General features: G+C 37.0%; 1 protein-coding gene across 21 annotated transcripts in view; it reads right to left on the bottom strand.

Moving 5' to 3' along the window:
• Positions 1-26,951, bottom strand: part of RIMS2 (regulating synaptic membrane exocytosis 2) — a 443,898-nt gene that overhangs the window by 236,982 nt on the left and 179,965 nt on the right. For all 21 annotated transcript variants that reach the window (XM_034066365.1, XM_034065853.1, XM_034066047.1 and 18 more), the window contains one exon: positions 15,795-16,720. In XM_034066365.1, the coding sequence (XP_033922256.1) occupies positions 15,795-16,720 (926 nt within the window). The remainder of the gene's footprint in view (positions 1-15,794; positions 16,721-26,951) is intronic.

Consider the following 26,951-nt stretch of genomic DNA (forward strand, 5'->3'; position numbering starts at 1 on the left):
CAGGAATTTACTCAAGGAATAATATTTTTACAAGTCAAAGAAATTATGATAATGAGCCTAAGTAAATTGAAGAAAGTACTATCTGAACAATATTTAATATACTATAGCTCTCTCCAACCAGTATGAGAAGTAGCTCAGTTTAACCATGGGTCCATAAGGATAGGTCCATATCTGTTCCATAAGGAACAAAATATGAATGCATAACTCTGGCTGAAAAAGGTGCTGCTTGAAAGAGTATTACACTATTTTCCTTTAATATAAGAATTTAATATAGAGCTCCTACTCAAATATTTTTCATTGATGTTATAATTGTTTAAAACTTCTTTTTTGGAACATATTTCAAATTTTCAGAAAGGATCAACCAACTGCGCAGTCAGAGGAAAGGTGTTTAACTTCTCTTGAAGTATTATGGGTGAATGAATCTCATTTTAAATTGCACATTTCTTCCTTCCTAAACCTTGGCTTCCCCCTGAGCAAGAGACATTTTGAATATTGTAACAATGGCTGATAAAAAAACCCAACCAAACCCAAACCAAACTAAAAAAAAACCAAACCAGAAAATAAAAATAGCAGGGGCTGGAATCAGGCAAAAGATTGTTCAAGACCACTAAGGAAACTGAGCCTTGCAAGAGGGTATACTTAGTGTAGAAACCGTGGACCAGCTGTTCAGTTCAGATAGGCGTTAATTATAGTGACATTAATGGAGTTCAATATCTAGGTAAACAAAACATTTATTTTGCAGTTCTTGGGAATAAAACAATTAAGAGAAACAGAAAGGCACTAAGCTAAAGATCTGATCAAGATTAAACATAGAATCATAGAATGGTTGGGACTGGAAGGGACTTTAAAATGCCGTCTGGTTCCAGCCCATCTATTCTCAGGAACAGTTTCTCCATCTTCTCTTTCTGCTGCAAAATTCTTGTCCCAGTTTAGTGGTTTTCTTCCTAAAATTACCTTTAGCCCACAGTCTATTTTTCTTTCCTGGGATGTGGAATATACGTCAAGAATACAAAATACATAGTCTTTCTTTTGTACTCCTGTACTGTCTTGATGCAGAGCAGTTACAGGAAAAAAACCTCTTGTGTCTGTGAGTACCCAGGAGAAAGCTAGTTAATAATTCCTTCAGAATGGTCCCTATATATTGTGGCTATACCCAGGAGCTTCAGCAATTTCTGTAGAGCCTTAGAATATTAGCAACTGAATACTAACAATTCTCTCTTAAGCCTGTGTGAGCTATGAATTTTGTTCAGAGGCTTATAACACAGCCAACTCTGTGCCAGTTTTCATAGTGACATGAAATGCACACGCCCAGAATAAAGGTGATGCACCACTTCAATTGTCTTCACTGTTTTAACGTGGAAAAAGCAAGACATTTTCCTCTGGACTCACCCTTCAAGACAGTTGTATTACTTTTTCTGAATTATTATGGTAGTTTTGTTGTTTGTTTTTTTTTTAAATTAGCCTGCAGCACAAATCCAGCAAGAAAAACTACAGAAGGAACAGCCAGCGCTGTGAGACTACAGAAACTACACATAAAGCAATCTCCAGGCAGAAAGTCTGAGGAAGCCTTAGTGTCAGGCAGTGCTTCAACCTGATTTTTACAAACAGTCCAGGTGGCCCACAGCTGTCACCTATAATTAGCAACTAAATTATATAATTACAATGTACTTTCATAGTACTCCTTACAGCACGTTTTACCATTGTCAATAGAAACCCAGCTTCAGCTTCATCCAGCTCTTTAAAATGCTCAGTGATGCATATCTGTGCAGAGTCACTGCAGGTCGTTGCCCTCACAGAGTGATGGGATTTCACACTCACACTACACAAATGTAAATGGCTCAAAAAGGTATGGTCTTTCCGAATGTTTAAAACGAACAAAGCTGTTGACTAAGCACTCTGTGCTCTCATTGAATTTCATAGGCACACTGAGACTTTAGCACTTTTGAAAAATAAAGCTTTTATCTTCCCCTGCAATGCATGTTGTCTAGTCATCTGATGTACTGCGAAGTGAATACAAGGAAGGTGCTAATGTTAATGCTAGCAAATCAGAATGGCAATGTATTACACCCACTTTTCGGTCACATTGTACAGACAAAGAGGGAGTGGAGCAACAGAAAATCAGGCTCAGAAAAATGCTGAATGAGAATTATGTCAAGATGACTTCTTGCATATCTACGTTTACTGCAATTTTCCTTTCTTACAGAAAACTATTAGTAAAAAAGGCACTAGCACTGAGCATATATTTTTCTGGCACAAAGTTTGCCATAACCATATATTTTTGTGAACTTAACTTATAGCAGTAACACTAAGTATTGCCATTTTCATAGATGCTTTTTTTCATCTTACAAAAGTGCCATAACAGATTCTCACTTCTTCAAGCTTTACAGCTTAGAGAAGCCACCTTCTTTCGAGAGGCCAGGGATGAAAGCTGCTTATCTCACAGGGTATCTGTACAGCAGTAGTCAGCCTCTGTAGCAATGAGGCATGGCAGCTCAACACTGATTCATCATAGAATCACAGAATAGTTAGGGTTGGAAAGGACCTTAAGATCATCTAGTTCCAACCCCCCTGACATGGGCAGGGACACCTCACACTAAACCATATCACGCAAGGCTTCATCCAACCTGGCTTTGAGCACTTCCAGGGATGGAGCATTCACAACATCCCTGGACAACTCATTCCAGTGCCTCACCACCCTCACAGTAAGGAATTTCTTCCTTATATCCAATTTAAACTACTCCTGTCTAGGTTTTAACCCATTACCCCTTATCCTATCACTACAATCCCTAATGAATAGTCCCTCACCAGCATCCCTATAAGCCCCCTTCAGATACTGGAAGGCTGCTATGAGGTCTCCACACAGCCTTCTTTTCTCCAGGCTGAACAGCCCCAACTTTCTTAGCCTGTCTTCATATGGGAGGTGCTCCAGCCCCCTGATCGTCCTCGTGGTCTCCTCTGGACTTGTTCCAACAGTTCCGTGTCCTCTTTATGGTGAGGACACAGAACATGAATACGCAAGGCCTCAGCAGTTAGCACTGCCTGCTGCTCCAGCACTACCAGTTCTTTTAACTATCAAGACCAGTTCTCATGTGTCAACATGAGCTGTTGTCACACTCTTTAGATAAAATGGAGGGTTTCAATGTCAGGGAGATCAGAATTCCAGGAGGCTGTCTCCTAATCTATCACCCCTCAAGGTGTCACATGCATCCTTTGAAACCTGCATTTTTGCCTATGGTGTTGCCAGTGTTGCTTGAAAGTTACACTATTATTTACTGCTTAGTGAAAATGTGGTCCTGTAGTTACCTAAGAGCTCATTGTCACTAGACATGGCTGTTTCATTCCTCTTCTCCAGGCTGCTCACAGCAGTGTAACTGCTCTTTCCTGACAGTCTGGATGACAGTGCAAAATGCCACAGTAATTCTACAGCTTGCTAAGATGAAAGAAGTGTTGATTTGTTATAATGGCTTAGTTTTGTACCAGTGTAGGACCTAAACTGGCTCACTAGAAGTCAGCTAAATACTGGATTTGGTCCATATCAGCGAGCATGAGAGAGGGGAGGAAGGGGGCTTTCATTTCAGATGACAATGAGCTGCAGGCTTGCCACAGCTCACCTTACTGAGCCACAGTTCCAGTTGAAAATGTTTGTTCTCACTGCTTAAAGCGAGACATTAACACTTGGTATCTTCTTCACTCTGAAGAAAGACTTGAAATTGGTTCAGCTACTCTATTGGTCTTATTTTTCATAATAATTTTATACTTTTAAAATGTAACTTTTGTTTTTGAATGGATTTCTCTTTTCTTGAAGTACTTCATGCAAACACACACATAAAGAGCAGAAAACCTGCTGCGGCTAGCCTTAGTTATTACATCCATTAAAATTTCAACTAACCAGCCTTGGCTGTTGTAAAGGATCACAGTGATTGATATGAGGCAATGGATTACTTATGTCTGAAAACAAAGAACCTTCAGCCTCATAAATAAATTTTCAACATTAGAAGAGACAATAGCAGCCTTTTAAATTATTCTCAGATAATTAGTCTGAAGTTCAAGCCTAATTCTGGTGGCCTTCCTCAGTGAAAACCTTTCAAGAACAAATCCAATTCCTTTAACTCATCAATATGCAAGCTCAAAAATATACTTTTCATAATATTTTTCTTTTATAAAGTGTATTAAAATTGTAGGATAAGAACAGAAAAGGAAGATTTTTCAAAGGAACTCAGATTTAAAAAATTCTCACTATGAACAGATTTTCAGAACTGAATTTAGAAAAAAATTTAAATGCAAACTATAATATGCAAATGTTAAAATTCTTAAGAATTATAAAATCTGATGAAACATACTGCATGCAGTTACTTAAATAAGGTATCATGTAGTATCTAGACATCCCGCATAGAGCATCACAAGCCAAGCCTTGCCTTATTACAGATATATATATAAAATGGCCTATAAATATGCATAATACTAAATACTCATGGAGATTTGTGATGAAAACTTTTATTTACTATTTAGATTATGTAACTGATGTCCATATATTTCCATTTTCCAAGTAAACAGATTATATAACTATGGCCCTAAAAGATACTCATAATCTAAATGTTCAGAAAGGCTGAAAATATAAACACTGAATTGTTTCTTAAAAGAATATTTCTCTAGAATACCATTGATTTGAGTACATTTCCATAAAAATTGCTGTCTTCAGTCTGGTCTAAACTTCAGCGTGTGTCACAGGTATTTTCATGTATGTATTCATTGAGTTCATCTGTCTTTACACACCTCAAAAGAATATTTTAACATAGAGAAGATAGAGAATCTGCTGCATGAATACAGGCTATTAAGTTCATTTTTCTATTGAAAGAAACCTAAACCAGAAATGGCATTACCATACACCCTTCTTTCACAGTCTACATCTACAAGCTCATAAATGCTACTCAGGCTTTCCTTTAAAAGAAGTTATTTAATCAATGATGTGAAATGGAGAAATCAGATGAATGTGACTTCCCACAGTAGGTGACAATTTGTCAAGTTAAATAATAACTGAAATAAACCGTTTTAAAAGTCTCTTCAAGTCTGAAAACCTGCAAGTGCTGCAGCACAGTCTATCAAATCATTACCTAAACGACACAGCTTCAAAGAGAGGGAAGAAAATAAAAGAACCAACATGTGTACGAGAAAAATTAAAAATTCAGTAAAGGGAAAAAGCACCACTGAATAATGTAAAGATTTTGATGGGTTGCACAAAGCTGGAGCAGGCTGCTGTGTAAGTAATAGCAATCTTGCTATGAGGAACAAATTTTTATGTCATCTCTATTTTTTGCTCTCTCATTTCTTCTGTAATATTTCTTTTAACAGGTAAAAATGCTCAACTATAATCATCAGTAGTTCGGACCAAAAGACTGCAGACTTGCTTTGTTCTCAACACATCTGCATGCTCTAAGATACAACTATTTTAACAGTGGAATAAGATACATTTTATAGGAAATATTTTCAGAAATAAATTCTAAATTATATTTTTAAAATGCTTTTACATTTCAAAGCCATGTAAAGAAATTAATAACTAATGATTTATAGCCAAGAGAAAAAGAATGCTGGGCTAAACGTTCTTCTTGTTTTGTCCATGCAATAGTCTTTAATCTTTCCACAACAATGAGGATTTGTTCAACAGAAAAGGTGAAAATGTTAACATATATGTTAGTATAAAATTTCATTCTTGAGAGACATATAGATACTCTCCCAAGGCAAAAATCAGTTTCTAAATTCAATTTTACAACAGAACCACCAAGCACCAATTTGATAGGCTGCGATAACACAATTCTTTTCAACCAGATTTCTTTATTATTTTCTCTATTATCAGAAAACATTTTTGTCTTGCCCCTAAAATAAAGATTTAATATCAAAACAGTGGGCCATCATTGGAGGAACATATTAATGAACCTCTGAAATTAATGAAAGATGCCCAAAACTTCAAAACACATTTGTAGGGTTTAAAATATTATTTCAGAAAAACATAACTGTTGGAAAAAGTTAGCTAGAATTTCCACAAATAAGCTAGAATTCAGTTCCTAAATCAACAATCAGATTCCTAGGCAGGTGGCCTGATTTTCAAAGGCACTCATCATTCAGCAGGTTGATTTTCACTGGTGGGATGGTGAGGAGATGAAGTGTTTCTTCCTTCTGAAAAACTTGGCCACCTCCTCAGGGCTCAGACTGAGAAGCGGGGACAGATTTCTGTGGGACGGTAGCTGTGACATTGTCTGCACCAAGCTGCCTGGCTTACCCCTCACACTGGCACTACTGCCTTCAATACAGGACTAGCTCCACTGTTATACAGTGGCCCCTGAGCAGCTGTAGTTGAAATTAAAGTCAAGACTCCATTAAAGGACCCAGAAGTTGGTGCCACTTTACCTAGATTATTCATGTCCAATATTTCTGAATATTGATAGATTGTGAATTTCAATGGATGAGGCTTGTTTGGGGAGAGAACTGGGAAAAGATGGAAAGGATGTGCTTTCCTCTGGCAGACATATGCTTTCAGCTCTCACTTTTGACAATATTAAATTTAATCTCAAACAGCTTCTTATTTCCCCTCCATATCTGTTTCTCTACTTCTTCCCTTCTGATGATCCTATCCTTAATGAAATACACATAAAATAACAGCAGAACAACAAAGATGCTTACATTTTTAAAGAAAATGCAAAAAACCACGAAACTATAGCATATTATTGATAGAATACACCAATCTAATTAATTATCTTTAAATTAATTAAGTAAAGTTATTTAACAATGGCCCTTTTAGTTTCTGATAGTTAATTGGGGAATTGTATAAATTAATAGCACTTATTTCTGATACAAGCAAGATCAGATCACAAGTCCTGAATTCCTAACTTAGCAAAAGTGAAATTTTGGTTAGAAAGAAGTAGACCAGGTTGGGCAAGATAAAAACTACCTCCATAGGAAGCCTTGCATTTCTTTGGATGAAGCCCTTTCCAGGCATGTTTGGACAGTAATTCATTGCTATCTGCAGTAAAAAGCTAATGGCTATTTACTGAGCATATTCAGCAAATATTTCAGCTTCCAGGGTGTGAAAGAATAATAGGAAACTATTTTCAAACTATAATACAAGTTTCTGTTTTCCATTTAAATTTGAAAAAGATAAAAAAAGTGATCAGAGAAAGTGATAATGCTTTTTAGAACACTTTTAATATTGGTCACCCAGACAATTCAATGGTTTACAGTTTCAATTGAAAAAGAAACAGAAACTTCTTTACCTTCAGAATAGAAAATGCCAACAATTTCTAAGACAAAACATATCTTATGGTTAAAAATATAGTCAAACTGAAGACACATTCTACTGATAAATATTCCCTAAAAATATTAAATTACTATCAATAATACTAGTAATCATCTTAAGCTCATATGGAACCATAAATAACTACAACCGATGCACTAAAAAACTTTAATAATAATTCATAGTTCTTCCATTGCTTGAATCATGAGAGAATTAATCTGGTACCACACACCAGTTTTACTCCAGCTGTAGCTCCAGCAAAGTCCCAGAGTCAAAGGAAACATAATTAAAGAATTACAGGTTTAATGGTTTGTGTACATTTGCATATAAAAAGTTCAGACTGTAATTTAGTCAAGGTTGTAATCAATAAAATTGAGTATTAGTCTTTTTTTGTTGGAATCAAAGGCCTATAAAATTACTTATGTTCATTTATCTATAGCAAAATATACTCTATTATATCAAAATATTTCTTCTTTCTTACTTCAGTGAACCCCTATCTATCTTCAGATCCTGATAAGGCATAATCACTTACACCTGATCTTTTCAGCATGCATCACAATATCTAAGAGGACATTCAATATCATTTTATCAAGCAGCTTCAAATGTTTATATTTATTATCTTGTTGCCTAATTAGTGTAACCCCACAAAAGTCTCCTGGCTTGATGCAGTGTGTACCTGCCTGAATATTTCTGCCAGCGGAGAGAAAGGAATGATGTAAGTATGAGATACACAGCCAAGAACTGGAAAAAGGTAGGGCTCTTTCTGTGAGGGATATTATTGGCTTATGCCAAGTTTAAGTGACTGAAATTTAAATATTATACAGTAGATTCCCCTAAATGCTGCATTCCCCTAAATGCTGCATCCCTTTACCTTCTAAGGAAGAAAAGACGTGTCTAATTAGGAGGTTTGTCAAAAATAAAAAAAAAAATCATTCTTTACTGTTAGAAATATCTGTGAATTTAAACATTCTGGTTCTGTTATCATCTATGCATCTATGAAAACTATTTTTGTAGAAAAACTCTATCATAGCCAATACTAATACTTAAAGTAGTAAGATACTTCTTATTCCATGTTGTAAGAAGTACTTTAAAAGAAATGATACTTTGATTTAAGCATATAATGTGAAAAGTATTATCTCTCAATATTTATCTTGGCACTTGAAATAAAGGCAGTTCATAGGAGAAAGTGGAACAAAACCAAAAAAAGAAAAAAGAGAAAGAGAAAGAGGTTTCTTAATTTCCATTTTACATTAAAACCACATTTGTGTTACATAAATGCACTGGTCTCTATAGAAAAAAATGATTTCTTTATGAATGGAAAACATAACCTCCCACACTGCAATAAAGTGAAAATCAAATATCTGGCTTCTAGTAAAATACATCAAACATTCAGTATTTGAAATAATCAGTTATTCTTATGACCATTCAAAATCTTGTACTTTGAATTCTAAGATATCTCCATACTGAAACTGTATGGATTTTCAAAGCCTCGTGTGTTCAAGTTAAGTGCTGAAGTTCAGTCCTGAAATTTTGCCTTCTAGTATAATTTGTTGCAGACAAGTTAGAATTCCAGGAACTCTCTAATCTGAATGAAGCAAATTTTAGAAACAATGACCTCATTCTGATCTAATTTAGCTCAGTGTAACTTTGAAGCCAAAGTTGTTGAAGATGTATGAAACTGGAACAAGTGAGATTGAAATCAGGTCCCTTATCTCTTAGAACTTAAAAGTGAGAGCACTGTGACAGTATCCCACTTGCTCGGCATCTCTGTTCATGTGGGACATGCACTGTTCTTGCAGTAGCACTCAGAAAGTGTGCTTTCTGCTCCTCACATCATGAGCTACCACACATTTTAAACTTGTGACAAGCATGTTGTTTCCAAATAGACTTTATTCTCTTTCAAAACCTAAACTGTATCTCTAACAGATTGGTTTCAATATTGCAATTAACAAGCAGGTGTGCAAGCTGTTCCAGACATGAGCACCTTTTTAACTTTGATAGTAAAAAAGTGAAATTACTCACATATTTGTAAATTATCATGACACAGACAAGGAAACATTATATATACATGTTTTCAATGCCCTTGACAAAGAACAAAGAGCAATGTATTTACCCCTGTCCTGCAGAAACAGATTTCTGCTTACACAGCCTGCACTCTGTAGCTTTCAATCAACAACACAGGGATGTGAAAGTACAAAATATCACTGGAGTATATAAATTCCTCTATCCACATGTTATTTTGGGGGTGTTGGTCGACAGCTGGCTGAATATGAGCTGCAGTGTGTCCAGGTGACCAAGAAGGCCAGCAGCATCCCAGCAAAATAGTGTGGCCAGCATGACCAGGGGAGTGACTGTCCCCCTGTACTCAGCACTGGTGAAGCTGCACCTCATTATAGCTATTATGTTTTTATAGAAGAACAGTGAAAATGAACCGTAAACTCAAGAACTGCACCTCTGACAAAACACAGACAAAATTGCTTTTCCCACCACAGATTCCACCCACATGAGATGTCAGCCACAGTCTGTGCAAACAGATACCTCTCACAGGGTGCTCTGGAAGGTGGCTCAGAGCATGTTATGCACTTATGCCTGAACTGTTTACCATTACTGGAAAATCTACTATGTCCTACTTTACATTTGCAGCAAATTAGAGCAGTATTTTGAACTATCATGCAGCCAGATTTCCTTGAATGAAACCTGAATGAAACCTCTTTTTCCATGCAGAAATTGTCTTTTGCTGGAACCATGGAGTTCGAGAGATTTATAAAGAATAGTAGGACTTCCAGAAGCCCTAAATTTCTGGGGAAGGAGCAGAAGGAACCCCAGCTCCAGCACACTTCCTTGCTCATGCTCTGAATAGGGGTATGACAGCCCCAGGAACCAGTGGCTTTCCTGAGCATGGCTGTCAAGACTCTTCAGACTGGCACTTTGGCAGACTGCACGTGTGACAGTATTGCCACAGGTAATACTTGGGCAGTGCTGCTGTTTGATTTTCTGACTCTACCTGGAAAACCTGTGGACACAGACCACAAATCTGGAGCACACTGATTCACATCTGCTTCATGCTGGCTGGCAAATTATGGGTGACCTTTCAAACCTGCCTTACAACTTATTCCTTACAATTGCACTGAAAACATCTAACTGAACATACAAATAAAAATATTTTAATATTCCTGCAAAATAGAAGACACTTAAACTGGAAAAGCAATGAAAACAGCTTGGCCTAACTTGCACACCACAGAAACATAGCTTCATTTGGAGCTTTGTAGGTAACATGGTTCAGTGTTCACTTTACTGCTATTAATACCACAACCACCCTTACTCTATAAACCATGGTTCTAGAGCCTTGAAACTAAACCAAGTAAACTGAGATGACTTTGAGAAAGAAATGGTGAATTGAACAATCCAGAACATTTTAAAATAAGTCATTATGATCTTTATTTTTACTGATTGAGGATGCATTTTACTGCCACCTAAAACTTTGCATAAAAGCACTGACATTTCAAAAATGGTTTTTCTCTAATATTTTAAGCAATTTTCTTCTTTCAGTAGTAGGCAAAATAGAAATGTACCTAATATTTGGTCAAAAATATATTGGTCACCTTCTTTTGTTTTCTTATGCAAAGTGTATTTCCTAACACAGACAGTGAATCCTGTCAGGAAGATACAGCCTTGGACTGCCTGCTACCCTGATCTCCAGGACTACAACAAATATTGCAAAATAAGACATTGCATGCACAGTTTCAGAAGCCTGGTATTCACAGCAAAAATAAAGGTCTCTTAGATAACATGGAAACCATCTTGGGAGCTTCTGAATAGCACAGTAAGAATTGTTTATCCTACGTACACAAAAAGGCAGAGGCCATCTCATAAATTAGTATTAAGTTATGTGGCTAATGACAGTTTTCACGTGTATGAAGCTTTTCATAACATTTATGATGCAAAATATGCCTAATTCTGGCACAATCTAAGGTTCAGGTAAACATATTTAAAATCTCAATTATGTCAATTTAACACTTGTTGTCATGTGTTATTTCCTGACCTTTTAAAGAATAAACTGGTCTGTCACACCATTGGCTGCTCATCTTATTCCTGGGTTTCTCACCTCACCAAACCCCCTCTCAGCACTTCAGGTCAATGCTTCCAGGCCCATGCTCCTTACTCAGGGAGTCCCAGCCCCTCTTTGTCAAAGCTCCCAAGATCAGCTCAGCTCAGCCAGCCCTCTTGTCCTTGTCTCTGATGACACTCTTTCCAGCCACGCACTGTCTCTTCCAAACTACTGCTCCTGCTTCTCAGCCAAACTCAGAATCCTCTATCCTACAGCTCAGGAAGATCCAGTTCTCACCTTCTCAGTTATATTTGTTATCTGTTACCTCCACTTTTTCTTTCCCAAACTACTGTGCACAGGTTTAGCATACTTGATGTACCAGCTTTGTGCTTCCCTCTTCTTCTTCCTAAACTCTTGTCTGCTCATCCTTCCAAAGCCTCCTGATTCCAGTATGCCAGTCCTCAGCCTAGTTTATGACCCAAATTTCCCAGTCCAGATATAGTTGCATTACTTTGCAGTATCTCAAGAATCTAGCTCTTCTTTTCTGCAGCTGAACCTTGTCTACTAAGCTTCCTCACCGTGCCTTTGTACTTGAATGCTGTTAGGGTGTTATCAGTTTTCTCTGCTCAGAGTTCCCCTTGCTCCCCCTAGAGAGGAGGCAAGAACATTCCAAGGCAACAATTTCTCTGGCCATTACCAAAAACATGCAGAAAAATAATTGTGCCTTGTCCCTTCCCTGAAAACAATCAGGTTGCATTTTTAAAAATCAAGGAAAAAATTACCTTAAGGCAGACAGCTACTGAAATAAGATCAGACCCAAATACTTAAAGTCACAGGCAGTCAGTAATACTTGGATACTTTTCCCAGAGCTCTTATTCCAGCAATTTATCCACGTCTCTGTTGGACTTGTAAAATGAATTTTTTTGTACACATTTTGTATGCATATGCACGTTCCAAACCATGTAAGTGTGTCAATCTTTTTCATTTTAGAAATGAGCCTAAAAAGGCAAACTTTCAGCCCTTTTAAGAGCATGTGACTGTAATTTTTCCTACATTTTCAGATAATTCAGTTTTCACACTAGTCTCCTAAAACCAACGTCAGGGCCTTGCAAAATCTCAGATGGAATTCAACAAACAGCTGCTCCTGCAGTTCAGGCCTAGGCTGCTCCTCACAGCTGAGCAGTTGTTAATATTTATTTGCAGAATATATGAAAGGATATGGGTACTTTATAAAGAAAGAGATGGAAAAAGAATTAATCCTTCTCTTCTGGGGAACTCATTATTACTGCATCCAAATTCACGCTGTAACTTTGCCACCTTTCATCACTCCAATGCCAAATGTTTTATATTTAGCATTATATCACAGGCTAGAAAGATTTTGTATGTGGCTTAAAAGGACAGCTGAGAAATTCTCAGGTTTAGGGAGTTTTTGAAGGGCAGAAAACTAGAACTTTACTGCCATAGAAGACTATAAAGATGTTTCCAGAAATACATTAGCAGTAAAAGAAGGTATAAGAAGAATATCCATCCTTTCTTGGATGTAGGGGAGGAAAACATAGTGACAAAGGCTGAGGAAAAGTCTGAGGTACATAATGCCTTCTTTGACTCAGTCTTTAACAGTAAGACCAGTTGTTCTCTGAGTACCAGCCTCCTAAGATGAAAGAGACAGTGAGCAGGATGAAGCCTCCATAATTGAAGGGAGAATGGTCAGTGACCTGCTACACCACTTAAGACACACACAAATCTATGGGGCCAGATGCAATTCACCGCAGCAGTTCTGGCTAACCCAGGAGGTTCCAGCTGACTGGAAGTCAGAAAATGTGATGCCCATCTACAAGAAGGGCTGGAAGGAGGATCTGGCTTTTCGATCTGACCTCAGTGCTGGGAAGATTATGGAGGAGATCATCTTGAGCATCATTACACATATAGGACAACCAGGCGATAAGGCACAGTCAGCATGGGTTTCTGAAAGGCAAGTCCTGCTGGACTAACCTGATCTCCCTCTATGACAAGGTGACCCTTTTAGTGGATGATGGAAAGGATGTGCATGTTGTCTACCTAAACTTTAGTAAAGCCTTTGATACACTTTATCACAGCATTCTTTCTGAAGAAACTGGATGCTCATGGCTTGGATGGGCATACTCTTCTGGGTAAAAACTGGCTGACTGGCTGAGCCCGAACAGTGGTGGTGAATAGAGTTAAATCCAGTTGGTGGCTGCTCACAAGTGGTGTTCCCCAGGGCTCAGTACAGGGGCCACTTCTGTTTAATATCTTTATTCTAGACAAGGAGACAGAGTGCACCATCAGTAAGTTTGCGAACAACACCATGTAGGGCAGGAGTGTTGATGTGCTGGAGAGTAGAAAGGCTCTACAGAGGGATCTGGACAGGCTTAATCAATGGGTTGAGGCCATTTGTATGTGGTTTGACATGGCTCAGTGCCAGGTCCTGCACCTGGGCCACAACAACCCATGCAGTGCTAGAGGCTTGGGGAAGAGTGGCTAGAAAGCTGCTTGGCAGAAAAGGACTTCGGGGTGCTTACTGACGGAGCTCAACATGAGCCAGCTTGTGCCAATGTGGCTAAAAAGGCCAATGGCATCCAGGCCTGGATCAGCAACAGTGCAGCCAGCAGGGTCAAGGAAGTGATCATCCTCCTGTACTGGGCACTGGTGAAGCCACACATCAAATCCCGTGTTCAGTTCTGGGCTACTCACTACAAGAAAGACATTGAAATGCTGGAGAGTATCCAAAGAAGGTTAATGAAGCTGGTGAAGGGGTTAGAGCAAGTCTCATGAGGAACAGCTGAGGGGACAGGGTTGTTTAGCCTGGAGAAAAGGAGGCTCAGGGGAGACGTTATCAATTTCTACAACTATCTGGAAGGAGGCTTTATCGAGATGGATGCCAGTCTCTTCTCCCAGGTAAAAAGCAATAGGAAAAGAGAAAATGGCCTAAAGTTGTGCCAAAGGAGATTTAGATTGGATATGAGGAAAAATTTCTCCATCAGCGTTGGAACAGGCTGCCCAGGGAAGTGGTTGAGTCACCATCCGCAGAGGCATTTAAAAGGTGTGTAGAAGTGGCACTTAAAGACATAGTTTTGTGGTGGACATGGCAGTGCTGGGTTAATGGCTGGACTCAACAATCTTAGAGGTCTTTTCCAGCTTAAATAGTTCTATGATTGTAAATGTGTAAGTTTTGTATGTTATGTGTACAAAAAAAATATGTTTGTAGACTACGTTTCCTATGCTGAATTTCATAAAATATACACTTTGTTACTATTTCCTATATATTCATTGGGTCTATTTTCCTGAAGGTTGCTACTAAAAACAAAATCATTAACACACTGAAGCTGATAGTTTTATTACTCATCAAGACTTAGAGGGTCAAGGTTTTACCACACTTATTTCATGTAAGTGCACTTAACTGTCTGCTTTCACCTATGTGAAATTTCCTTCCATTCTACACTATCATACTCCTTATTTATCAAACTGTAATTGCTGCTATTGACATATGAAAATTCAGAGTTACAAACTAACTAATTATTTGCTTCAGAACCAATTTGATAGTAATATTAACAAAAAAATAGCAGCAAATTTTCTAAACCTAGTCCACAAAAGCAGATGACCATTAGTAAACATGCACTAGCATAACAATATCAGAAAACAGGTTATAACTACTGCAATTTAGACCAATAACGTACATGAAGGTATGCAAACTAAATCTATTAATTTGATTCAGTTTAATCTGATGGTCTCCAGTACTTTCATACTTAATTCCTATGTCACCACTGGGTAGGTTGGGAATAATTTCAATTAATCTTAGCTTTTCTTTCTGACAATGGAGTAACTCCAACACTATGAATCCTAAAAAGCACTAAACCAAGAAGCACTGTAGCCCCACAGCAAAAAGAAACCTCCATCAGTCACTTTAAATTTGTTTAGAAATGCAAATGGGTTAACTTCATACACACAGGTGTTTTTGCATATTAGATTCTCTTTAACCAGCAGCAGCCAGCACGAAAGTGGCATAACCTCTGTATCATGTGCTCTAGTTAATTCAACAGAAATGTTGTCATGCATCCACACTTGATCCATATCAAATATGCACACATTGTGATCCAGGAGTACAAAAATCTGGTATTCGTGGACACAAAACCACGGTCTTATGTGACAGCCCAGCTTTAGATACTCTGTAGATTTAATTAACAGGTTTTTCAACAGGTATGTTTTTCCTTCAGCATATATAATACTTTTAGTAGCTGTTATGTTCTTTTCCATGTAAATCATTAAATTTAGATTTAAGTAAATGAGAAACAGAATCAGACAACAACTCCCCTCACAACAAACTTGAGTCACCTAAGAAGGGCTGTAAATACGTCGCTACAATTCTTATAGGTAAAACATACAATGGAATGGAAACTAAACCACATCTATATATTGAAACAGTCAAAAAGTGAGAAATCTTACCTTTTTCACTAACACTTTCACTTTCAATCTCTACATCATCACAACTTGTATACTCTGGAGTGGATGCCAATTCTTCTTCAGAGCTACTTAATGAAACCTGGCGCATTTTACCTCCCTTTTTTGTTTTATGGGGCTTTGGTGGTGGAGGTCTGACAGATTCAGACTGGTCTGAGCTGAGTGAATCATTCCGTAACATAGTCTCCATCTTTTCACGTTTTGTTTTCCGCACAGCAGAATTGGGATCCAAATGGTGTTGTTTCCTTAACGAATCAGAGCGCCTCATGTCTGCTCTATCCAGAGGAATTGGACTCCTCCTAGGTGTAGGAGGGCTATGATTTGTGGTCCTCTGACGACTGGGACTTGGTCCCTGAGCCTCTCGAGTTCTTTCCATAGAGTATGAACGCTGATTTTCCATGGCAGCCCTGCGCTCAGATACTGATCTTTGCCTGGATGGTCGTTCCAACCTCAACATGGACATCCGAGAATCTTCCAACTCAGTATTTGCGAGTGAGACATCACTATGTCTCCGTTCATGGCGTGCTCGGGACACTTCAGCATGGATACGCATCTGTTCCTCATATGGTTGTGGCTTGACAGGATAACGAGCCAAATTAGGATCACTTCGGTATCTTGCCTGGTATTCCTCTTCCCTCCGCTGCCTTTCATATTCTTCCCTGTTTTGTGCATCTTCCTCTTCTACCGGATACTCCTTGGAACGCCTGCGACTCCTTCTGTTCGAATCTCTATAGTCACCCAGTTCAGGTTCTTCATATAACTGAGGCCCACGCTGAGATCGCCTATCTGAATAATCTGATGGTGACCTGGGCATCGCACTGTCTGATGTAGCATACTGTGAATATTCGTCTCTTTCGTCCCTTTGATCGTATCTTCTGTTCTGTTCTCTTGATATTGATGGGCTTCTTTTCCTAAATAATCATGACAGGAAGGAAGAAAGAGAATTTGTCAATATCTCTTGTAACACAAATATGCAGTTAATGCTAATTAAATGATAAAATGATCATCTGATGAAAAAAAAAATCCTTTCATTGCATTTCTTTGTGAATGCACTCACGCATTTTCTGTGCTAAAGAAAAAGTATGTCATGCTACAAATCTGCTTATGGTGCACAGTTTAAATCAAAAACAGCTTTAAAGGAAAAATGTTAATACAACATTATGAAATATAGAATACAAATACTTACTCTACTTTGTAGTCGTAACTGCTTTACAAGTACCAAAATTTTATAATCCTTTGTAATCATTTTATAGCAACTTGACTATAAACTTCTGTTTCATAGGGTTTTATAATCACTGCAGCAATTAAGGCTAGATGGACCATTCAGTTGGTTTGATCTTCTAGCAACTGTTGTGGCTTAAAAACATATGTATCAGTTCCCACAAAACAATAATGTGTGCCAAGAGGAGAGAACAGGACAAACAAAGATCCAGTGGCAGCATTTATCTAAACCCAATGAGCTCAGAAGACCTAAACTCAGAAAACAAAACATTTCTTGTGTTGCATAAAAAGGGAAAGCGCTTCCAAGTCCTGATCTCTGACTTGGCAAAAAAAAAATAAAATAAATACTTCCCGTGCCTTTAGGGATGGCAATGTTATTATTCCAAACACTTGAGCAAGACGGACCAGCCAGATACCAGAATGAAGTTCCTGTACCATATTAAGCATTGACTCTTTGTCATAGAAGAAATCTAGCCATAAACAACTTCTGAGGTTTCAGGAAAAAAGGTAAAAAAAAAAAGAATTATCAGCAAATGTTCTTTCCTGACATTGACAAATGATTGACTGAAGCATGTCATTTTATTATATGCAATATTTTAATAGAGGATGTGTCTGGAATATATTATGAATATTATAGGTTTTGGAGTTTTTTGATACAACATTATTTGCTACTTGATTAGAGTGGATCAGTTAAATAGGGAGTAGTGATTCATAGTGAAAAAACAAACCTGCCTTTATCAATCTTAACAGGGTAATGAGCATTTAAAATGCTACATCCAGATTCATACTTAGTTCTCCACCTAAGAGGGATCTGAAGGAGTTGCCTACAGGAAACTGGTACAAAGATCCCAGATATGGATAAAAGAGGCTGGGAGATAGGCCTTCTCTGGGATAAGACAGATCAGTTTAAGCTTTAAGTAATGAAAATATGTATGTGAATCTATTTTTGTGTTATCAGCCCTTTCCTCTTATATTTAGTTCTGTCTTTAAAATTAAGATCCCTTTGCAAATGTTTCCTACCCTCACAGATAACCAATGATCCTGAAGGGCAGCCTTACAGGCAACAGCAGGAAGATCCTGCCTACTGCTGGGAAGAACAGGAAAAAGGAGAGCAAAGACACAGCCTTTTTGCTGCCATAGTTTTCCTGAAAGGGATAAGGAAGGGAAAGGCTTCAACTTAGTAAAGGGAAAAGGAAAAACAGGCTCTCCTTGGTGCCCAGGAAAGTAGAAAGGGCTCTGCCTAGCTAGTAGGAGAGAAGAATACTTTTCTCAGAGTCAGAAAGGAAATGCAATCTCTGCTCAGCAAGGGAAAACCACCACTGCCTGAGCAGAGTGTGCGCAGGGGGGTGACTGGCAAATTGACATTGCATCTTAGGTACTGTACAGGGTCATTAAACTGTGCTTGAAAGATCTGGACCAAGTCTTGCCTTATAAATATTAAAGTACTTTATCCTTACAGTGGTCTCTGCAAATAGAAAACTAATTCAGTCTTGCAAAAATTAAATTCTTCCTGTGAAGCATGACAAGTAATATAAGCATCACTGGGATGTGTACTTGCTTATGGTGTAGCTAACATGTCCTGTCTGTCTTATTAAAGTGTCATGTTAGTACCAGAACAAGTCATGACCTCTGTAAGCTTAACAAAAACTCTATGGATTCTACTATGAGGGCCTATAAGTTGAATCATTCTAATGTGATATGAAAGGAGTTTTGTTAAGTCTAAAACCAAAATGGCCAGGAACAGACAATTAGGACAACAGAACTACCAGAACCCAGTTAGTTTGCAAAGACATAGATATTTTCATTGAGATAACAGAGATCAGATGTAGAAATGTTCTTTAAAGAAGCTAAATACTTTTCATTTAAATCAGCTGATGAAAAATATGCCACATCCCAAACTGCACTGTTCCAATAGCAAATCATCCATATCACTGAAAATTTCTGCCACACCAACAAAAATGTGCTTAATTTCCCCTCACCAATTCTGTCCCTATAGGCAAAATCTTTTATCTCCATGCAAATCCAACTGGAATAAATGGCACTCAACAGATCTGCATTCATCCATGGATCTCATTGCAAGATTGAGACCTGTGCACATGGAATGTATACGTACTCTATTGTTAATAAACTTTGTATACTCAGTGTGTATTACATATGAATCAAATTGTATTCGCAGCCACAGATTTTTGCATAGATTCGATCCTCCAAGACATCACAACATTGTAGTGAGTATGGTTTATAGGATCAACTCTACCACGAATTGTGTACACACAGAGCTGTACAGAATCTAGTTGGCAAATCTCATGCATACCTTGGAGCAGACTGAGTATATACATTCTTCAGGATTAAACATCTGCATGCATGTATCTATAGTAATATAAACATCAAAACAGTAAGAATTGTTTTAGCTACATGTAGGAGCTTATATATATATATATATCCTCACACACCTATATACGTGTGTATATTTATATGACTCCATGTCAGTGTCCTCATACAGATGCAAAGAATATTGGACAAGTCTGGTTTGGAAACATTACTGCCACAGAATCATGGGGGGAAAGGCTGGGGGGATAAAAAAGATAGAATTTCTGTACCGGGAAAAACACTAATTGCAGACTTTTTGCTGAGGTAAATGTACTTCTATCAGGAAAAGACATCATCTGAGGAATGGGCAAAAGATTTTCTAAGTCTTTCTAAAACTAAATCCAGGGTTTTTTTTTAGCATGAACTATGTTAACAAGAGGAAGATGTACCAATGCAGCATTTTCATACATTTTACACAAACATTTTCTAACCTTTTCTGTTACATTTATTGCAAGTAGTCATTGCCTTTCCTTCATCTTGTTGTTTAGGTATGAATATATGGCTACCATCTATAGCTGACAGTAACGTAAAGGTCAGCTGAGTCCTGAATCTATTCCAACCTTCCAACCCTTCATGAAGAAGCTCTATATATGTGCCCTTCATGTGGCAACTACTAGGCCACACGCAATAAGGACCTTCCTGAAAATGCAACCTTTTTCTTCAGAGAAAGCAGCCTGACAGATAAAAGTAACTAACTTAATTTCTGGCCTATGTTGATTGTCACTATCAAACTCCCTTTCTAATTAGTTTCATCCCTGATGAAGGGATCTAACTTCACTACCAGGATCAAACACCAGAAGTTGTAAACCTATCCATCTGAAATAAATAACTGTACACTGATCAGCCAGAAACCTTGCTGGCCAGAGAGGCATCCTGCCCAGCAGTCATTGTAACACTTAGTGTTCAAGCCTGTCATTCCGTTTACAGGTCATTACAACACATAGCTCCCCTTCACCGTTAGCTACTTCATTTTAAAAATACCTGCCACCAACACAGCTGTACAATGTATGGTATACATTTTAAATCACGGTAGGAGGAGCAGTACTTGTGAAAACTTACGGCCAGTCACTACTATTAAAAATCTGCTGCTATTTTTAGATCACAAGCTAATTCTCTATCACCTTCATGAGCCTTCTTCTAATCCATTTCTCATCATTAACTACCTGAAAGATACCTTTATGAAGGCCTTTCTTCCTGTACCTCCATCTAGATACACAGTAGCAAACAACTACTCCTGCCTTTCCAGGACTTTCCTGAAATATTAGAAGTTAAGAAAACTTTAAATGTGTGTCAACAGCTGTGCTAGGCACCATCCAGCTGCCAGTTCAACTAAGCACTATATATCTCTTGTCAGAAGGATTAGCACCTTTTCAGAAAAGGTTACCACACCACTGAAAAGCCTCCCCTCTGTTGTGATGTCTGCTTCTTTGAAACAACAATAAATAAAATATTATGCTAGAAAACTACAGAACCTGCACAAAATCTTCATCAGGAACATTCTATGCAAATTATTTTTTCAGATCTAGCAACTGACACTTATTTTCTACTAATTATTACTGATTTGCTTTTTTTTCATTTGTTATTTACCAATACACAACATTCAGTGTTTTAACACACAATTTTACACTGATAGAAACTTATTTGCAATGCACTACAGATATCACCAGTATTATGAAAAAGCTCGCATTGAGTGTAACCTGAACTCCTGTTCATAAAGTTAAATTATTCAATTACCCTACACTACAATAGGAAGTAAGTACTTAAATATTACATAGAAGAATATAAGGCAGCTATTTCACTTTGATGGCTCTGAATTCAGTAATGGAACTAAATAGCTTGAAAGCCTTTGACATACCTTTGTGTTCTTCCTCAATGAGAAAAAACTCTTTTGCTTTGATTTAGATTTTTTAAAAAATAACCCATGTTACTGAGAAAAATGAAATTTTCAAAGGCATGTTTCTATCACATTTCAAAAGCATTGTAATATATAAAGTATTTATATCAAAGTCAAAACTTTCTGACTGCTGATCTTGTTCTCAGCCAATAAAAGACACATTCACACTGGAGAAAAGTTTAAAGAAAATCTCATTCTGAAGATATGTTCAAACATATGGGTACCTGAATTCATCTAGATTTACTTGGAAAATTTTATAAATGAGAAGTTTTGTGAGCTATCATAAACTACTTGAAAACTGAACGTTGATCACCTACTTGTAAGGCCCAATAAAAATTGCTAGACAATGCTCTAATATTCTGTTCATTGTTTCCTGTAAATTAGCAAGGATTAACATTGACCGGAAAACCAGAACTGAAAACCTTTCTCCTGCACATATAGTAATTTTGCTTAACTTTTTTCAAAATGTGATCCTTTCAGTATGATAGGATAATTCAGAGTGAGTAAAAATTTACATTTACCACTGGAAGACTGTCACAAAAGCCATACAAGAGACATGATTTCTAGTTAGGGACCTCACCAAATACACTGAGCACAGCTTTGACTATCCTTTAGTACATGTTTCCTGTCAGGAAAACAGCATTTGTTGGCCTGAGTGATCATATAAGAATAGTTTTACTATTCTAAACTTTTATACTTCTACGTGTTGTATTCAGCAGACAGTCAGATACTTGTTTTGAAGCAACAAGAATTAAACACCACCGTGACACCTTGCAAAAAGGTTTTAGGCTGCAAGAACATGAGCTGAACAGATGCCGGACCTTGCAGCCAAAACTGCCATGAGTGCAATGAACCCAGAATTTTGCTGTGCAAAATTAAGATCTGGCTGCCTTTCTCAGGGCGGGTCTTCTTTATTTTTGGCAGTGTTTTTTAAGAGACTAGCTGGTATTGATTTAACTCCTTTATCATTCTTTGCTAATAACTTTTGCTTTTGCTGAGTCACATTGGGCACAAGAAATCATTTTGTACACTCTCCAAAGCAGCTATGGTTGCAGCTCATTGAAAAAAATAGATTCTTCTGACTTCTGAACAGTTCCAGTTTCTACCAAGATCTCTTTTTGCAGGTCTTCCATGCTGTCTAGTTTTATTTTAGATTAATTTCTAATCAGTCTGCTTGGTTTTTTACACCCCGTCCCCCCCAAAAAAAATGCACAATTTGCAAGTTAACTAATTTAAAAAGCCTACTGTAATAAAAATTAAAGGTATTTATTGACCAATTTAGTTTTAAACAGGCTGCCCTGAAGTACATCTAACACTTAGATATCTAAGCAATTAACTAAAAAAGTCCATCTGAGACATTCATTCATTCCTCATTTCAGCCATGCCTTACAAATTTTATTTTATAGCAGCCATATTTTGAACCATTAAAATACCTTCCAGCTAAACATCTTCAAACAATAATGAATTAAGTTTACAATGATGATTATAAAATTTACTGAAGCATGACAGTGATCTGCAGATGTTGATCTCAATTAGATTTTATCTGAAAATATAATTCACTGACTGCAGGCTGATATCAATGGAATGAAAGGAAATCTGTAGTAACAAAACATTAACATAATTAAATTCACCACTGATAACAACTTTGCTTTGAACTTGACATTACTGAACAAATGCATATAACAATATAATTACTTCAGAATCACATCTTTTCTGTACAAACAATTCAGCAGAAATTCAGCATTGCAGTTTTCAAGGGCTAATTTCAGTTCATGGGGGGAAAAGAGTTATAACATGGAAAAAACAAGGAACTTCTTAACAAAACTGGTGATTTTAAGTATACCTTGCTAATCTACAGATATTTAGGTAATGTGTTTGTTTTACCTTTTTTTATTACATCAAGAACATCACAGATAGATGGGAAAATGGGACTACCACTAGAAATGGTTTGTCCTCCTTTGAGTTTTCAGTAGCTCTTATATCTTATAATTTGATTTTAGAGAACTGCAAAGAGAGAAATAAAATAACCATACTTTAATCTTACTGCTTATTCAGCTACACTGATGAATGTTTACTTTTTACAAAGAGGTTACACATCCTGAGAATTTTCTTTATTTCTACTTTTGAACATTTTCATAATTAATATTTTGCTAATTATTTCCACTTACTATATAAACAACAAATATCTCACCTACTTCAGTAAAATCTTATGTTAAAAAAGCCAATCATCAAAAAAATGCTAAATGGATTAAAGTGCTTTCAGGAATAACTGGTCAGAATGTGCATTCTAGTTATGTGTCTCAGTACTGACAGCATAGAAATCATCTGCAGAAGGGTGGAATCAATTAACAGCTGCCATACAGCAGGATTCAAAAGCATTTAAAACCTAGGGTGCTAAAAGAATAGTAGGTCACTGAAACATTAAAATGTAAGAATACAATACTGAACTGCTACTAAAAAGGATTTAAAATAAAATAAGTACAAGGAAATTACATAATACCATATATATTATTTTTATGGAAATAAATCCACATTTTTAAGAAATATTTTTTTTCACAGAAAACAACACAATCTAAAATACTAGTTTAAAGAGAGCACAAGTCTTCGTTAAATATACTATTCTTCTAGATCGGAAGCACAATAAACTTTTTCAGTACTTCCATTGAGGTTTTTTTTTTAAAAAAAGTAAAAAATATCTTCCTGATCATCCCCCAAAAGAACACAAAATGCTGAGCATTACACATTGTTTTCATACAACACATTCAGCATCTCTCTTCCCTGCTTTACCTTTTGATCAGCCACTGCACATCTGGGAAGTTGGAAGCCTCAGGATCATAAGAATTCATCAATTTCTTTTCTGGCTAGGTTTTCATTTAATCCTCTAGTGAAATCAGAGGAACAGTCTCTTAATTTCGAGACAAGATTTTTTATAAATGTTTTACAATCCTTTTCTTTCCTCAAAAATGTAATTACAAAATATAAGGCACCTAGGAAAAAAACAAGTCTAGAAACACCAGCAATTCAAGGCAGAGAGCTGACCCAATAGGAAGATATTTAGAGCATAAGAGGAGTGTTACAGTTTAATGCTGTTATCATGTGCTGTATATAGCTGGAGGTCAAGTAAGAATTTACCCTATAAGGAGGATTACGGTACTTAGCTGATTAGTGCCTTGCTACAGTGCTATTGCCTACAAATGTACATGCTGGTCAAGGCATTTAATTTAGACCAGTTTTTAAATTGTGCAGTTTCAGTGTTTCATGTTTTGTGTTATGAGGTCCAGCATCTTCTTTGTGTTCCAAGACTTAAATGAAAGTACATAATAGCTATTATTTTTAGTTTGTAAGAAGTCAAATTTTGACATGATTTTGAACTGCTAGGCTAAAACAGCTGTGGCACCTACAGCAGCCTGATGTGCTAAACATACTGCAGAACTGAAAATACACTTTTTTACATACCAGTAATAAAACAACAATGAAAATCAGTGGACTAATTATTTCTAGCAACAGTTACCAGTACTTGCTTTCAAAATATGGTGAGAATACGAAAATAAAAGCAAGCAAATACGTAGACAGTCTCATTTGCATTAAATTATTATAAAAACATTTTTCCACAATTTCACAAGCAATGCATCTTCTATCCATGCAATCTACCTTACAAATAAGTTATGTTTAATATAAAACACCATACCCCAGACAAATTTGCCTATAAGTTTAAGCCATGATAAAGTGGCACGACATGGGCAAAATACAGACTTAGCAGCAACCTAGATTTTCTCAATAATAATGCTTTCACATTCCCAGAAAAGGCATTCTGACACCAAAGATATTTCCCTCAGCCATCACAGAGAATATATGATAATACACTTCATCTATACATCATTGTGTCTAATTTTGAGTCTAATCTTTTTGAAGTGTTTCAATTTCTTACCACAGGGGTGGTTCAGCAGGTGCTTTTCCCAGCAGTTGAAAGTATCCTGGTTTTTCAAAGGAAACTTTTAAATCTGATGGAGACTTTTTTTTTTTTTCCCAAAGAACACTCCTTTATAACTAGAGTGTTATCACCAGTAAATATAATAAAGAGCTTCTTCAGTAATGATCAAGCAGCAAGAAAATATCAGCAACATGGACAGTCATATGAGAATTGGTTTTGCCTAATAACATCTCTGCAGGCTGCTCTGGATTGCTGAACTCCTAAAACTATAACTTTACTAATGAATGTGAGTCACTGTATCATTTATTTTTTCTGTTTTATGTATCCACAATTATAATGAGTAATATTATACAATGAACTTCAGTTTTAATATATCTCCATGTTTCATATTTCAGTCTGTAAGACATGAAATAGGTCATACTGAGCTATTTTGAAATCTCCACAATAGAGCAAGTAGAAAATGACTGCTGTGAAAATGTCCATTTTCTTCAGTAATGGGAGGTAAAGGTGTATTATCAAACCCAGTGAATTAAATCAGTGATGGCTCATCCATGAACGTCTGGTTGTTTGCAGCAACTTCTCCCAGACAGCACCAGAAGGCTAACTGTTCATGCTAGGGAACATCAGCTGGACTACTATGAAATGAAATAGGTACATTCAGTAATTTGGAAATTGCCATGGTACGTGGCAATTCAACTGTCATTATCAATATGCTGGTGAGATGGGATTAAATGTGTGTGCTTTTAAAGCAGTACAGGTATTTATCTAACATAGAAGCAGACCACAAACTTAAAGAATAATAATTTGTATTTCTGTAATAAGCTATAGCACTTACATACCGGTAGGACATGACTTCATAATGTTTATCAAGCTAAAAGAACTTGCTGCACAAGAGTTTAAGTACTGGGCTTGCAATCCACAGTCCTCATGTGAGTCCAAATGTGCACCCAAATGTGCAGGATCTAACAGTTACGACTGTCTAGACAGACCTCCTTCCGTTTAGATTCCAGGGCTCACACAGGTAGTGGGGATGTCCACCATGTCAGTGCTGCTGGGTTTTCAGAGATGCTGTGTGAAAAACTTCCCATTATACTACCATGTTGTAATGACATCATGTACATAACAACAACCTGATTTCTTGAAATATCAGCACATAGCAGAGACATCTTCAGATACCCAGTTCACACCCCTGAATCAGGTATTTCTAACAGAGAGATTTTGCTGTTCTAGAGTGCTAAAACCAGCTCTGGATATTCCCACCTTTTGGTTTCTGATCATCTGCAATAGATTAAGTCTTCTGTAAAAGAGGATCAACATGCAGGTTTCCAAAGAATAAAATTTATTCCTAGGTCTCCATAAAAATCCATATGGAAGATGACTAGTTACACTGTGTGTGGAAGTGACCACTTGGAAGTAAAACAGGTAACCCTAGTTGCCTAGCAGCTTTTATATGGAAAAGTAGAATCCAGCCAGGATGACAACAGTATAGAACATACAGAGGAAAATACCAACCCCTTCTAGCAGAATGCATACCAGGGTTGAGTAGTCCTTGCAGAACTACTTAGAAACACAATAGGCATGGAGAAAATACACTGAAATATTTAACTATGTTCCTTCAAAAAAAGCTGTGGGGAAATCAAAGGAATTTTAAAATTAAACAACAAAAATAAACATAGTTTTGTAATGTAAACAACATCTTAGATGTATTCTGCATTCTATTGCAATGAAG

The sequence above is a fragment of the Melopsittacus undulatus genome, chromosome 1 (assembly GCF_012275295.1).
Source record: "Melopsittacus undulatus isolate bMelUnd1 chromosome 1, bMelUnd1.mat.Z, whole genome shotgun sequence".
NCBI lineage: Eukaryota > Metazoa > Chordata > Aves > Psittaciformes > Psittaculidae > Melopsittacus > Melopsittacus undulatus.